This window comes from Microcaecilia unicolor, chromosome 13 (assembly GCF_901765095.1).
Source record: "Microcaecilia unicolor chromosome 13, aMicUni1.1, whole genome shotgun sequence".
NCBI lineage: Eukaryota > Metazoa > Chordata > Amphibia > Gymnophiona > Siphonopidae > Microcaecilia > Microcaecilia unicolor.
Window position 1 is genome coordinate 16,035,013 of NC_044043.1, and position 16,764 is coordinate 16,051,776.

General features: G+C 49.2%; 1 protein-coding gene across 1 annotated transcript in view; it reads left to right on the top strand.

The window, feature by feature from the left end:
• The first annotated feature begins 1,145 nt into the window (after positions 1-1,145).
• The window catches only part of VPS37D (VPS37D subunit of ESCRT-I), a 55,134-nt gene continuing 39,515 nt past the window's right edge, over positions 1,146-16,764 (top strand). The window contains exon 1 of the mRNA XM_030185619.1: positions 1,146-1,376. Within this exon, the coding sequence (XP_030041479.1) occupies positions 1,251-1,376 (126 nt within the window). The 5' untranslated portion in view covers positions 1,146-1,250. The remainder of the gene's footprint in view (positions 1,377-16,764) is intronic.

A 16,764-nucleotide genomic window follows, 5' to 3' on the forward strand; every position in this document is an offset into this window, starting at 1 on the left:
GGGAAGCAGTAGTGAACTGAGTCATGTGTGGGTGGAGGGAGGCTGGGAAATTGGGGAGGGGATATACATGGGGAAGCGAGAGAGAATCTGGCTTTCTTTGGGGGAATCTGGCTTTCTTTGGGAGAGTCAAAGTGACAGGGGGTGGGGCAGGGTGAGTGTGACAGGGGGTGTGGGGCGTGTGTCCTCTTTTTTTCTTAGGGCAAATATGGTAGCCTTATCCAGGGGTCCTCCACCTCCAACTGACTATTCAGGATATACTGGAGACTCCTTATGTGCAAATTTTTCTCAGCCATATTAATTGTGGATATCTTGAAAATTCACTGTCTGTTGAGTAACCGACTCCAGAACAGATATGGGAAGCCAGGCTCAGAGGACAACATTACTACTACTACTACTATTATTTAGCATTTCTATAGCGCAACAAGGCATACGCAGCGCTGCACAAACATAGAAGAAAGACAGTCCCTGCTCAAAGAGCTTACAATCTAATAGACAAAATAAATAAAGTAAGCAAATCAAATCAATTAATGTGAACGGGAAGGAAGAGAGGAGGGTAGGTGGAGGCGAGTGGTTACAAGTGGTTACGAGTCAAAAGCAATGTTAAAGAGGTGGGCTTTCAGTCTAGATTTAATGGTGGCCAAGGATGGGGCAAGACGTAGGGGCTCAGGAAGTTTATTCCAGGCGTAGGGTGCAGCGAGACAGAAGGCGCGAAGTCTGCAGTTGGCAGTAGTGGAGAAGGGAAACAGATAAGAAGGATTTATCCATGGAGCGGAATGCACGGGAAGGGGTGTAGGGAAGGACGAGTGTGGAGAGATACTGGGGAGCAGCAGAGTGAGTACATTTATAGGTTAGTAGAAGAAGTTTGAACAGGATGCGAAAACGGATAGGCAAATCTGCGGCAGAATTAGAAATACCATTGCCTGTCCCGGGTGCTAAAATGCCTAGTTATGAATCCTATTTGAATTGGATAGTAGCAGGCTTTGTTAATAATTGGAATCCATCTAGGACGATATAAATACTTCAAAACTAATACAGTAATCATGATTGATATCATGGTGTGGGGGGGGGGGGGGGGGGGGGGATCGCTGCAGGAAGGCGCTTGGAGAGAGCGCCCTCTAGCGGCGGCCGGCTGCTGGAAGGCGATGGAACAGGACCACACCACAGAGGCGGATGCCGCGCCACCAACTTCACAGGCGTGGCAACATGTCGCAGACAGCGCAGTAACGCGAAGCAATCGGTGCTTGAGCAGCATGTTCCGCTCTCGCAGCTCTCCCTCGTCCAGTGCGGACGGCTTGGGCAGTCTCAGCACCGGGCAGCTCCGCCAACTTCTGCACGACGAACCTAAAGTGCAGCGGATCATCCAGCTCAGCAAGAAGGTAAGGACAGGGGAGGGAAGAGAGGACGACCGCCCTATAGCCGGATATCTAAATTATTCTGTTTATATAGAATCCGATTTGCGTATAGCTTTCTGCTGTGTGGGTTTCATCTCTCGGGGTAGATCGCACGCATACAGGAGCACGTGTTCTCTGGAAAACTTAAAGGTTCATCGGATGAACGTTCATCCTAAGATGATATGATTCGAGGCATATTTTCAAAGCACTTTGGGAGGCTAAGTTCCATAGGTTTCTATGGAACTTTGGGAGGCTAAGAGGCTCTTTTTCAAAGCACTTAGCCTCCCAAAGTTCCATAGAAACCTATGGAACTTAGCCTCCCAAAGTGCTTTGAAAATGAGCTTGATGGAAGAAAAGAATAAGTCAAAGTGCTTTTGATGCAGGAATTACCACTAAGTATGCCTATCAGGCATATTTTCAAAGCACTTAGCCTTCCAAAGTTCCATAGGTTTCTATGGAACTTTGGAAGGCTAAGTGCTTTGAAAATATGCCTCAAAATCTCTATTGATTTTGTGTGCATGTTTGAAGGTTTATCATTGTATCAGGCGATGAGTACAATTGGCAGACATGTACGTTTGAGAACGTTGTGCCCCTGGATCAGGGTTGCCAGGTGGAAAAATTTTTTCTCGCCCAATCCAGCCCAAAAAACAGACCAAAACCCGCCCAAACACAAACCCCGCCCCTGACACCCCCGCCCCCGCCGTCATCAACCCCGCCGTCACCGGCCCCACCTCCCCCGTCACCGGCCCCGCCTCCCCGTCATCGGCCCCGCCTCCCACGTCATCGGCCCGCCCAAAACGTCACTAACCCCGAACAAAAACGTCACTAACCCCGCCCCCCGCGGGCCGAAAAAAAGGCAAAAAGCCGCCCAAAAAACCGCCCAAACGACCCAAAAGCAGCCCAAAAAACCACAACCCGCCGCGGGCAAAAATTTCCCGCGGCGGGTCGCGGAAAACCGCCCAATTGGGCGGTAAAACCGCCCACCTGGCAATACTGCCCTGGATCACCTGTGCAGTCGCTAGTGCACACTAGGGAGAGAAGGGGTTACTTTTGGGATGATCAGGGGTTTTAGGCCGTGAGAGGGACGGTCCCTTGTGTGGTCACTGTGGACAGACTGCATCTGGGATGGGTAGTCACTCTCTTTAAATAGTTTATACTTGGCACCCTGAGAGGGGTCATTTCTAGAATTCAGGGTACAATTAATGCATAGGTTCTCAAACCTGATCCTGGAGGCACCCCAGCCAGTCACGTTTTCAATTTCAGGGTACCCAGGGCCGGTCTTAAGCAGAGGCGGCCGCATAGGGCACCGCGCTTAAGGGGGCGCGGCGCGCCTCAACTCTGCCTCTCCCTCCGCCCCCCGCTCGCTAGCCTTGGACCGCATGCATGCAGCATCATCATTCACATCTTCAATCGTTGTCGTGATCCGTTCGCTCCGATTCGCTCCGCTGCCTGAGTCCCGCCACCACCAGTGCCCATCCCCCCCCCCCCCCGCTCAGGCCGCCGTCAGCTCCCGCCTCCCAGACCAGTCCCTCCCAGCAGCACAACGACAGAAGTGCAGAACTCGACGGGCCGGCCCCGACACAGCCAGCCAGCCAGTTGCAGCACAGCAGCGGCAGGCATGACGAACGGCTCACCCCAGCTTTTCCCTTCCGCCTTCCTGCTCAATGTCCTGCCTCCTGATGGTATTTCCTGTTTCCGCGAGGGCGGGCGGGAGTCATTGAGCGGGAAGGGAAAAGGAGCTGGAGCGGGACTCGGAGCCTCGGTGAGCCATCGTCGATTCACTGGAGAGTCAAGTAAGTGCCGAAGTGCTGGTTTGAGATAGCTGAGTTCATAACATTATAACCCACCCACCCCTGACCGTACAAATTAGTCATAAAATAATTCAAAACCACTATTTTTGCTGTTGTATTTGTTTGCCTAGTGAACAAAAAAAGAGCTGTAATAGCTTTCGATGTTGATAAAATACTGCCATGTAACAACTACCTCGAAATTGGGCCAATTAGGTAGTTCTCAACTAATCATTCTGTTTAAAGTCCTATGCAGTCGAATGCAAGAGAAGGGAAGGGTGCTTGGAAAATTAGCATGTAAATCCAACCAAATAATCAGCAATTAGGATTTGCATTTCCATTTCACGCGATTAGCACTCTGCAACTTACAAATCAACTTCCTCAGCATGTTACAAATACAGCATGTCATAAAGTGATAGTGAAGGTGTGCCTGTACAATAAACACCAGTGGCGTAGCCACAGGTGGGCTTGGGTGGGCCAGGGCCCACCCATTTATGGCTCAGGCCCACCCAACAGTAGCACATGTTTAGTGGTAACTGGTGGGAATCCCAAGCTCCGCCAGCTGAAGATTTCCCCCTGATGGTAACGAACATGCTACTCTCCACAACATGCTCAGTTTTCAGTGCATGCTTGCTGCCAAGGTGGAAAGAAGCGTTTTCCCACCAGCTGAGATAATTTTTTTTTGGAGGGGGGGGGGGAGAACACTTGGTGCCCACCCAATTCTTGCCCAGGCCCACCCACAATCTGTTGTCTGGCTACGCCCCTGATAAACACCAGTACATATTTGTCTCTCATCGGTTTATTTGCGTTACATATTCTGGGAAGTAAGGTGACTGCTGTATTTTTTTTTCCTCAGGCTGCTTTCCCTACAGTATATTCCCACACAGGTGTAATGTTCAAATCTTATAGACGACGGATACCGTTTTGTCTTTAATGGGAACCTTGCACTTACCGCTTTTTTGGCTACTTGCCTCTCTGGTTTGATGGGTTACAGAGTAATAGGGGAATTTGAAAGTACTGAATCTTTTCTTAATATTTTTCCTTTATTCTCCTTTGCTATGAGAATTGGAACTACTATTGTAGTGGACTTGAACTGAATAATTTGGGGAGGGGAGGTTTCATGATAGCATTGTGCTTATTATTTCAATCAGTTTTTTAGTACAAGTTTAGCTTCATTTGTCTTTAGTTGAAATTTCATAAATAAAAAATTTTTCTAAAACTGGAATAATCTTATCAATGGGGTGGAGCTAGGGTGGGGCGGGGCTATGGTGGGCGGAGCTAGGATGGGGCCCCACCAAATTGGTCTGCATAGGGCCCCGCACTTGCTAAGACCGGCCCTGAGGGTACCCACAATGAATACTCATGAGATACATTTGCATGCAGTGGAGGCAGTGCAAGCAAATCTTTCTCATGAATATTCATTGTGGGTATCCTGAAAACCTGACTGACTGGGGTGCCTCCAGATCCAAGTTTGGGAACCACTGGCATAGGGGAACTAATCCTGTGCTTAGGGCACAAAGGTATAGCAGAACCATTTAATCATTAACTGCAAAGGTCTAAAATACAAATTAATGCATGCATCAACCTTTTCCTATATGAGTACGCAATTCTGGAATGCACTACCACGTAACCTAAAAGCGACCTATGAACTGACCAACTTCCGCAAACTACTAAAGATCGATATCTTCGACAAGGTATACCACAAAGACCAAAACATGTGAAACGCCCACATGCATTCAGAAATGTCAATAATACCTTCTTTTTTGTTATAAATGTTTTTATTGTTCCATGGATTCATATACAGGCATCAAGAGCAACATTAATACAAACAACAAAGCATGTCCTGACAACTCTGCCAACAATCTACTGAATTCCATGTTTTATTTTATTTCCGCCCCCCCCCCCCGCTTCTCCCCCCCCCAGCAAAGACCCCTCCCCTCCCCCCTCCCCCCTATCCTTTATCACTTAAACAGCACACAGACTTAATCAATTCTACTATATCTTTCTTGAGATGCGGCGACCACCTTGAGTATTGTGTTCAATTCTGGTCGCCGCATCTCAAGAAAGATATAGTAGAATTGGAAAAGGTGCAGCGAAGGGCGACTAAAATGAGAGCGGGGATGGGACGACTTCCCTATGAAGAAAGACTAAGGAGGCTAGGGCTATACAGCTTGGAGAAGAGACGGCTGAGGGGAGACATGATAGAGGTATATAAAATAATGAGTGGAGTGGAACAGGTGGATGTGAAGCGTCTGTTCACGCTTTCCAAAAATACTAGGACTAGGGGGCATGCGATGAAACTACAGTGTAGTAAATTTAAAACAAATCAGAGAAAATTTTTCTTCACCCAACGTGTAATTAAACTCTGGAATTCGTTGCCGGAGAAAGTGGTGAAGGCGGTTAGCTTAGCAGAGTTTAAAAAAGGGTTGGACGGTTTCCTAAAGGACAAGTCCATAAACCGCTACTAAACGGACTTGGAAAAATCCAAAATTCCAGGAATAACATGTATAGAATGTTTGTACGTTTGGGAAGCTTGCCAGGTGCCCTTGGCCTGGATTGGCCGCTGTCGTGGACAGGATGCTGGGCTCGATGGACCCTTGGTCTTTTCCCAGTATGGCATTACTTATGTACTTATGTAATTATGCTCTTCTTATGTAGGCATCATGAACAAGGCACATGTTCTTCCCCACAGGTCACGATATTGACGAGCACCCAGAGAGGTCACAAATTTATATCTCATAGCCACCCAATGAGCCATCTCAAGCATACTATGTTTCCACACTGCAAGGGCCGGGGGCTCTCTCTGCACCCACTGTTTCAGCACACACTTTTTAAGCAAAATCAAGGCTAACAAAACAAATTTACATTGTGAGACTCTCAACCCCTGCTCCTTAAGAGCCTGCCCACAACCCATTAATGTAATTGAATATTGCCACTCCACTGAGCGCTGTAATATCTCTTCTAAGGTTGTTAGCGCCCCAGACCATAGTTCCTGCAGAGTAGGACATTCCATGAAAGAGTGCAAAAAGGTGCCCACTGCCCCCCCACACTTGTCACATGTGTCACTATCCCACATTCCCAGGGCTTTCCCCCTAACTTTAGTGATATGTACCCTGTAAAGGATTCTATACTGTGTGTCTTGTAAAGACGCATTCGGTGTGAGCCCCCGCAGACCTCGGAAGACTGCGCTCAATCTCTCCACCGACACCTCTTCCACAGTATCCTCACTCCACGCTGCAGCTCGTGATTTTAAGTGGGGGGATTGCATTTGACACCAGCCGGTCAACCTATTATGAAGCGGGGTCATCTGCATAAAGGTGTAATCAAGTTTTGTAAATCGCGCTATCGCCTTGCTCTGACGTTCCACACTCAGTATGTAATCTCGTGCCTGGAGGTATGCAAAGAAGTGAGAGCCAGGAATCTGTAATTCGTCACACACTGTGGCGAACGTGGGAAAGACATCCTCCCCCTCCCCCCCGGAATTGACCTATAAACCGACAACCTTTATCCCTCCATTTACAGAAGACTGACCTTCCCATCCCCGCTGGGAAAGTCATATTCCCCACCAACGGTAGGAACGGGCTGACCCCCACTTTATTTCCCGCCTGCCCTCTCCACCATCTCCAAGCCAATTGAAGGGCTGCTACATAAGGATTATCCACTTTCTTTCTTGCCCCCTGTACTGCCCAGGATTCTAAAACTGTAAAAGGGTCATTTGGCCTGCACCAGCTCTCCCAAAAGCCCCGGGGGGCAAAAAAAACCCTTCTCCGTAATCAATTCGTGTATCCACCGCATCAGTGCTGCTACATTATAAACCCGTAGGTCTGGGAGTCGGAGTCCCCCCTGCCCATTATTCCTAGTCAACTTGGTAAACGCTATCCGCGAGCATTTAGCATGCCAGATAAAGGTACCTACAATACTTTTATAGGAACGCTCCTCCGAAGCCCTGACCCATAAAGGGAGCATTTGTAACGGGTAAAGTATCTTGGGCAATAAGACCATTTTAACCAGCGCTATGCGCCCTAGAAAATTCACAAGTAGGTCTTTCCATTTTTGGCATATGTTTATCTCTCCTAGTCGGTCTAACACATTTTTTTTGTATACCCATGCCAGGGTCGCACTGATATGGATCCCCAAATATTTAATACCCTCTGTAGCCCAACGTAATGGGAAGGAGTGTAAGGTTCTACTAATACACGGGTCATTTACCGGTAGGGCCTCGGACTTGTCAAAGTTTATACTGAGGCCCGAAAAAGCCCCAAATGCTCGGATAAAGGACATAACCAGTGGCAGGGTACGAGTTGCCTCATCCAACAAAAGCAGCATATCGTCTGCAAATAAATTAATGATATATTCCTCCCCACCCACCTTTAGTCCTTTCAGCGTGGCGTCCTGCCGTAGTTTTGCTGCCAGGGGCTCCAGAGTCAGAAGAAATAGCAGCGGTGAGAGGGGGCAACCCTGCCTAGTCCCTCCCCCCAAAGTAAATGTATCAGACAGGGACTCATTGACAAGAAGCTGCGCTGTTGGGTGGCAGTATAACGCTCGAACCCATCCCAGAAAATCTCCCTGAATACCAAAGCGGTCAAGGATCCAAAACAAGTAAGGCCAGACAACCTTATCGAAAGGCTTTTCTGCATCAAGGCTTGCCACTATGGCGTCTCCGTTTCTGCCAGCACCTTCCATTAGTATTCGGCTCACCTTCAAGACGCATACCTCCCTTTGACAAAACCCACCTGGTCCAGGTGGACCAGGTCGGGAACCACCTTCCCCAGTCTGTCCGCCAACACCGCTGCCAGGATCTTTATGTCTTGGTTTAATAACGATATGGGCCTGTAGGAACCCACCAATTCCTCATCTTTTCCCGGTTTAGGGATCAACACAATATGCGCATGATTTAATACCGCCCTCAATGCACCCTTTTCCTTGCTCTCTTCACACATAGCTATAAAGGGTGCAACCATGACGTCCTGCAATATTTTATAATACTCCACCCCTAGGCCATCTGGGCCTGGCGCCTTGGCCAACTTAAGGCGCTTAATCACTTGTTGCACTTCCTTACCCTGAATAGGTGCATTTAACCCCCTCCTCTGTTCCTCAGAAATCCTGGGCAGCCCTAATCCTTCAAAGAATTCCAGGCATTTATCTTCTGAGAAATCCCCTGCTTGGTATAACGCTGAGTAATACTCAACAAACTCTTTTTTAATATCAGCTAACTGAGTTCTGACTTCACCCTCTCTATTCCTTATTTTAGTTATAAATCTTTTTGCCGTTCTTTGCTTCACTAGGGATGCTAGTAATTTACCCGTCTTATTGCCCCACCGGTGTAATTTGTATTTGTATAATTTTATGTTATATAGTGCGCTTTCCTCCAACACTTTTTGCACCTCTTTCCTCCGTTCCATATATACCTTCCTAGTGGAGTCAGAGGAACACCCAATGAGCGCTCATCGCGCTTATTTCAGTTGCGAGGTAAGTGTTCGGATTCTCTCCCCTCGTTTTTTATTCATTGAGGCCACATATGAGATAATCTTCCCTCGTAGTACTGCCTTTGAGGCCTCCCAGAATACTCTTGGGGTCACATCCTGTACATCATTTTCTGCGACATAATCTATCCAGCTCTTTCTCAGATAGGTATGGAACTCCCTGCTTTGATACAATGCCGGGTTCATACACCACCGGTCAGCCCCCTCCCGTCCTCCCCCTTGCCACTCCATCCACACCGGCGAGTGGTCAGATACCTCTGGCTCCCCGATTCCCGATTGACACACCCCCAGGGCTACCGAGTAAGGCATGAGCAAGTAGTCAAGATGAGAGTGCGTCCCATGAGGGTGCGAGAAAAATGTATGATCAACCTCATCTAGATGTTGGTGTCGCCATATATCCACTAAATCTAACTCCTTCATCAAAAAGTTGACTCCTCTGTCGTCTTGATCTTTGCCTGCCCTTCTTGGGGGGGTTTACAATCTATAGAAGGGTCACTGACGACGTTAAAATCCCCCCCTATTACTAAGTGATATTGATCAAATGTTACCAATTTAGCGGCCAGCAAGGTGAAAAAACTGTGAGTATACATTGGGTGCGTACACACTACACAACCCCACCCGTTTGCCCTGCAGTTCTCCTGCTACTATGAGAAATCTTCCGTCTGGGTCTTGGTACATTCTGTGTAAGTCAAAGGAAACAGATTTCTTAAACAGTATGGCTACCCCTCGTTGTCTCCCATTGTAAGAGGCAAAAAATACATCTCCTACCCAGTCCCTTTTTAATTTTAAATGTTCCGTCTTACTTAGGTGGGTCTCTTGCAACATAGCTATATCAGCCTTCTGCCTCTTGAGTGCCTGCAATATTTTCGTATGCTTAACTGGGGAGTGCACTCCGTCAACATTTAAAGTCACAATCCTTAAATTAACCATTCGACTGCCACTCATCGTATTTCCTTTGCAGAACCCAAGAGCCTCCCAGCTAAGCCCTCGGGCCATTCGTTCACTCTTGTCTCTTTCCATTCTGTGCCTTGTCTACCTACTAGTTTTCCAAATCTCCACCCCTTGGTGATCGTTCCAGTGCTGTTCAATGGATTAACCGCTAAGCCCCCCAATTCCCCCTCTCCCTGCTTCGGGAGGGATTAGCGGGTTATTTCGCCAATTTATTTGAAGGCGGGCTGGAGCCGGTGCTTCGGGCGTCCGCTCAGCTCCGCGTCATCACGTGACCCCCATCAATAAATGCCTTCTATTATATTACTTTCATGCATTCTATTACCATGTAACCCAAAATCCTTCTGCAACACCAAAGGTCTATTATCTTCTCACTTCCACTATTCATGATGTATTGTAAGTCACTTTGAGCCTGCAAAGAGGTGGGAAAATGTGGGATACAAATACAATTAAATAAATAAATAAAATAAATTAAGGTATTTGACACAAACTGCTAGGCAGTCTGCATTCCTTACAGCACACATTACAAATATGCATTTGTTAGTGTGCATTTGCTTTGTTAGTGGTTCTCTCCCATCGTACTTTTAGTGTATACTCTGGTGGATCTTCCTCCACTTCTATCCCACTATCAGTTGGGGTACCTCAGTGATCTGTCCTGGGACCTCTTCTTTTCTCCATCTATACTTCTTCCCTTGGTACTCTAATCTCATCCCATGGTTTTCAGTATCACCTTTACACTGATGACTCTGAGATCTACCTCTCCACACCAGAAATCTCAGCAGGAATCCAGGCCAAAGCATCAGCTTCCTGTCTGACATTGCTGCCTGGATGTCTCACCGCCATCTGAAACTAAACATGACCAAGACTGAGCTTCTTATCTTTCCCCCTAAACCAACCTCTCCTCTTCCCTCGTTCTCTATTTCTGTGGATAACACTCTCATCCTCCCTGTCTCAATAGCTCGTTACCTTGGGGTCATCTTTGACTCCTCTCTCTCCTTCTCTGCACATATTCAGCAAACTGCTAAAACCTGTTGTTTCTTTCTCTATAATATCACCAAAATTTGCCCTTTCCTTTCTGAGCACACTACTAGAACCCTTATCTGTTACATGGAATTAATTTATACTTGGGGATAGCTAGAGCACTCACTAATGTTTCTCCACCACTTACCTACAAGGCAGTGGCGTAGCTACGTGGGGCCTGAGGGGGCCGGGGCCCCCCGCAGATGCACCCCAGGACCACCCTCCCGGCGAACTCGCCCCCGCCGCTGCCTACCTTTACTTTTGCTGGCGGGGGACCCCACTCCCCACCAGCCGACGTCTTCTCAGTCCTTCCTGCTCTTCAATTTGTTTGCTGACGTCCTGCACGTAATTGTACGTGCAGGACGTCAGCAAACAAATTGAAGAGCAGGAAGCGACTGAGAAGAAGACGTCGGCTGGCGGGGAGTGGGATCCCCTGCCAGCAAAAGTAAAGGTAGGCTGCAGCGGCGGCGGGTTCGCAGCGGGAGGGGGGGCGGCAATGTCGGCGGTGGGGGGGCGGCGCCGGGGGGGGAGGGCTAAAATGTGCCCCCTCCCCCGGGCTCTGGACCCCTCCCCCACGGAAGGCTGGCTACGCCCCTGCTACAAGGTAAGAACGATTCGAGAATAAAATGAATTAAGTGTATTTATTGGATTGCATTAACCTGCATTACCAGGTTTAAAGGACAAGAACACTATATATTTAGATTCAAAAGGTTTATTAAGTTACAATGAGGCATATTTTCAAAGCACTTTGGGAGGCTAAGTTCCATAGGTTTCTATGGAACTTTGGGAGGCTAAGTGCTTTGAAAATGAGCCTCAATATGATTAAGGCAATCATATAAACGAGAGATAGTTCCTTTAAGAGATCTTTACAGATAATCTGTGCTTAAGTAAAGTAGCAAATCTAGATCAAAAGTTATAACTTACAGAACAGTCTTTGTTGTAGGATTGTTGAAGCTGAGAGAGAGAAAGTCTTTTGGAAAAGTTCTATTGTTCAGCAGAGTGATGAGCCATGTGGTCACAGGAGCAGGGAGCAGGGCTTCTTCAGAGATGGATCTGAGTTGCAGCTGAAGAGAGAATCTGCTTGTGTCTGGAACAGCTTCTATCTTTTATACTCTTGCAAGCTTGCAGGAGGATACTGTATGATCACAGAGTCCCAGCACCTGCTTCCTGGTTTGCACTGGATAACTTGCAAGGCATTATGGTTATTGTAGTCTGTTCACATGATCACATTATAAGTCTTTCCTTTCTGCAGATGTCCTGGCGTCCATTTGTCTGATAGCTGATGGGAGGGGGCAGGTATACCTCTGATGACAGGCAAATGTTTTGTTTATGGTTTTCCTCTGAGTTCTTTGTTGTCAGTGGGTTCTCCAGACTTTCTGTCTCATGGATCTTTGATTTTCGGAGATGTCCTGATGAGCCTTCAGGTATCCACCTAGTCATGCTTTGTCTCAGATGGGAGGAGAAGAAAGCTACCTTTTGTCTCTGTTAAGTGTTTGTAATTGCCTAGCCCTGCTATCAGAAGTTCCCAGAAAAAGGGATGGGGAAAGAGAGTTTGAAAACTCCTTGCAGGCAGTGCCTTTTGTCTTTTAAATGTTCCCCAAAGGAAGGGGGAAGAGGGGCTTGGAGTTCTGCTGCAGTTTCAAATATATTTTTAAAGCTGTATTTTTGTATCTGATTCAGCATAATCAATATTATGCTACACATTTAATTCTGATGATTAGACTCATGTCACGCTACATATCCACACTCTTATCACCTCTTGCTTAGACTATTGCAACTTGCTTCTCACAGGTCTCCCACTTAGCCATATCTCTCCTCTTCAATCTGTTCAAAATCCTGCTGCACGACTTATATTCCGCCAGTGTCGGTATGTTCATATTAGCCCTCTCCTCCAGTCACTTCACTGGTGTCGCGTTCTCGAGGGCCTTTGCATTCTGTCAGGTCCTCGAGGCAGAACCGGGAATCGTGAGCCCTTGGACCCCTGCCGAGGAGCGGCAGAGGCAGGCAAGACCATCCTGGAACTGGACATACGGAAGGACAGGACTGGAACTCTGGATTGGAAGCAGGCAGAACAGGAACCGCTTCACCTGCACTTAGCCACCGTTCCGCTGGAGTTGAGCTCCAGCGTGCGGGTGGCCGGCAGGGCTTACAGGACAAGGCCGGAACTGGAGATCCAGAGGACCCACCCTGGGTCTAGGAAACACGAGGAAGCAATACTAAATACTAGACTGCACTGAGCGCTGCTTGCAGCCGCTAAGCCAGAAACACAAGACAGACTATGAAGAAAAGACGTACAAAAGCTTAGCAGGAGCAAGGACTAGGGCATACATGCAAGCTAGGCAGAACAGGGATCAGGGAATACCCACAGGGTAAACCCACTAGCTAGGTAGAGGCAGGATACAGGATAATCCCCCATGAAATACACACTAGCTAGACAGAGACAGGATTCAGGATATACAAGCAGGATTCAGGATATACACTCAGGAAATACGTTAGCTAGGCAGAGCGGGAAACCGGATAACACTAGCTAAGCAGAAACAGGATTCAGGATAGCCACTCAGGATATACGCTAGCTAGGCAGAGCGGAAAACCGGATAACACTAGCTAGGCAGAAACAGGCTTAAGGGTTGACACACAAGCTGGGCAAAGCAGGGCTCAGGGTAAAGAGAGAAAACCAGGAATAACAGGCCAAGGGTCTTGGGCTGAAGCTACAGCAGCTCCACACACAGCCAGAGAAATAAACCCAGGCTGTAGCTGAGTATCTCCAAACCCAGGCTGAGAACAAACAAAGAGTGAGGCTACAAACACTGAGGAAAGCACTAGAAAGACTAGCAGTCCCCAGACACACAAACAGAGGGGCAAAGCCCACAGGGAAGGACTAGCAGTCCACAGGTACAGAAAGCAGATGGGTAGGAACCCAGAGACAGGCTTAGAAGCAGCGCAACAGAACTCTCACTAACCTGCTGACCTTTAGGCATGACACCATGCAAAGACCCTGAATGCAGGCACAGCACTTCCTTATGAAGGCTCTCACTGATGAGTCACCACCAGCAGGACAGAAGCAGGAAGTACACTGACCCCAAAGAGAGGCTTGACACACATAGGAAGTGAGCCCACAGGAAAGACAAGCAGGAGCCATCTTGGAAGCTGGCATAGAGCCGGTGGCAGCCATCTTAGATGCTGGCTCCCTAGAGAGGCAGAGCCCACACAGGTGAGGTCTAGTGGAGCAATCAGCACACAAAGCCAGAGCCAATACTAACACAAAGACAGACAAAAGCCAGCAGAGCTGCTGACCCCCAGAAAGAAGGTAAGGCTGAGGGTGGTCATGGCCACAGACGTGACAACTGGCTCCCTATCTGTTTCTGCATACAGTTCAAACTCCTCATATTGACTTACAAGTGCATTCACTCTGCAGCTCCTCAGTACCTCTCCACTCTTCTCTCCCTACACTCCTCCCCAGGAACTCTGTTCACTGGGTAAATCTCTCTTATCTGCACCTTTCTCCTCCACTGCTAACTCCAGACTCAGTTCCTTTTATCTTGCTGTACCATATGCCTGGAATAGACTTCCTGAGCCTGTACGTCAAGCTCCATCTCTGGCCGTCTTCAAATCTAGGCTAAAGGCCCACCTTTTTAATGCTTCTTTTAACTCCTAACCCTTACTCACTTGTTAAGTACTGGTATTTTATCATTCCCACCTTTGTTATTCCCTTATCTCTTATTTGTCTTGTTTGTCTGTCCTAATTAGATTGTAAGCGAGCAGGGACTGTCTCTTCAAGTGTATAGCGCTGTATATGTCTTGTAGCGCTATAGAAATGATTATTATTAGTAGTAGTAGTTCTTAAAGAACTTAGGGGCCCTTTCTAAACCGCATTAAGCATTTACTCCTGGATTCTATATATGTGTCTAGATTTGTGTGGCAAAATTTGGCCACACTCCTGAGATGCGTACACAAATTAATTGGCTAACGAGCCAATTAAAGTCAATTGGGTGCTGACAAAATGCGTGGGGTAAACATAAAGGAATCCTGTTCAGAAGGAATGGATTCTCAGAAGCTTAGAGGAGATTAGGTGGCAGAGCCGGTGGTGGGAGGTGGGGCTAGTGGTTGGGAGGTGGGGCTAGTGCTGGGCAGACTTCTACGGTCTGTGCCCGGAAAATGACAGAAGCAAATCAAGGTCAGGTATACACATAAAGTAGCACATTTAAGTTATCTTCTTGGGCAGACTGGATGGACCGTGCGGGTCTTTCTCTGCCGTCATCTAAAATGTTACTATCCAGCTCATTTTTTAAAGTGATCGCCGGCCATCTTCCGACATAAATCGGGAGATGGCCGGCGATCTCCTGAACCCGGCCAAATCGGTATAATTGAAAGCCGATTTTGGAACTTGCGCCGGCCCCTCGACGTTGACTTCGACAGCATCGGTGTCGACGGCTGGATCTTCGGTACCGGTACTGATGTCCATGAAATCGGCACCGACGGCACCGACCCCAGGAGCACAGGTTCCGTTGGCCCGCCGGTCTTCCGGAGAGGGCAGGGGTGAGCGGCCGCGCGGGCAATCGGCTCCGGTCACTCCCTCTACCCAGGGCCATCGGAACCGAACCCTGTCGGACCCGATCCCTCGAGGCCGAGGGGGATCTACCTCCTCCTCTTCGGTACCGCCGAGCGCCGATGATGGGCACCGGAAGAAAGCTAAAAAGCACCGTCATCGGTCGCCCACGGCGCATGTGGCTACCAGCTCCGGCTCCAGATATGACTCGACGCCGAGGAAGCGGCAGCGCCGGGAGGAGCGTTCCCGCTCGGTGGTAGAGGTATCGCTACGTCAGGGCACGAGCACTTCGGTGCCGTCTCCTGAACCCGAGCAGATTCTGGCACCGGCACCTCCACCAGCCCCCTCGCCTTTCCCGACAGCGGGCCTTGACGATTGCCTCCGAGCCATCCTTCCGGGGATCCTAGAAGGGCTGATGCGCCAGGCGCCATGAATGGAGGCGCCGGCGTGCTGTAGCCCGGTGCCGAGGCCTTCGACGCCGACGCTGCTTGCGGCACCGGTCTCGACCGCCACGGAGGAGGAGTCGACGTCGATGGAGGGAGCTTCATTCTCGCCGGCACGGGAGTCCACCGCTTGACGCCGCCACCGAGGACTCGGTGCCTCGAAGGCGAGCCGGGCCCGGTTGAGGTCTGAGCTACAGGAGCTCATGTCCGACACCGAGGAAGAGGCCTCGTGGGGGGAGGAGAGGACCCCAGATATTTCTCCTCAGAGGAGTCTGTGGGCCTTCCCTCCGACCCCACTCCTTCACCGGAGAGGAAGCTCTCGCCACCTGAGAGCCTCTCCTTTGTCAGGGATATGTCTATCTGCATTCCCTTTCCCGTGGTCTCTGTGGATGAGCCGAGGGCCGAGATGCTTGAGGTCCTCGACTATCCATCACCACCTAGAGAGTCCTCCACGGTACCGTTGCACAATGTCCTCAAAGAGACACTGCTTCGGAACTGGTTGAGACCTTTATCTAATCCCACCATCCCCAAGAAAGCGGAGTCCCAATACAGGATCCACTCAGACCCAGAGTTAATGCGGCCTCAATTGCCTCATGACTCGGCGGTCGTGGACTCTGCTCTCAAGAGGGCACGGAGTTCGAGGGATACCGCTTCGGCGCCCCCGGGGCGGGAGTCTCGCACTCTCGACTCGTTTGGGAGGAAGGCCTACCAATCTTCAATGCTTGTGACCCGCATCCAATCCTACCAGCTCTACACGAGCATACACATGCGGAATAATGTGAAGCAACTGGCGGACCTGGTCGACAAGCTCCCCCCGGAGCAGTCCAGGCCTTTTCAGGAGGTGGTCAGGCAGCTGAAGGCGTGCAGAAAGTTCCTGTCCAGGGGTATTTATGACACCTGTGATGTGGCATCTCGAGCTGCGGCCCAAGGTATAGTGATGCGCAGACTCTCATGGCTGCGTGCCTCTGACCTGGACAACCGCACCCAGCAGCGGCTGGCTGATGTCCCTTGCCGGGGGGATAATATTTCGGTGAGAAGGTCGAGCAGTTGGTGGACCAACTACATCAGCGGGAAACCGCCCTCGACAAGCTCTCCCACCGGGCGCCTTCAGCATCCACCTCTGCAGGTGGACGTTTTTTCCGGGCC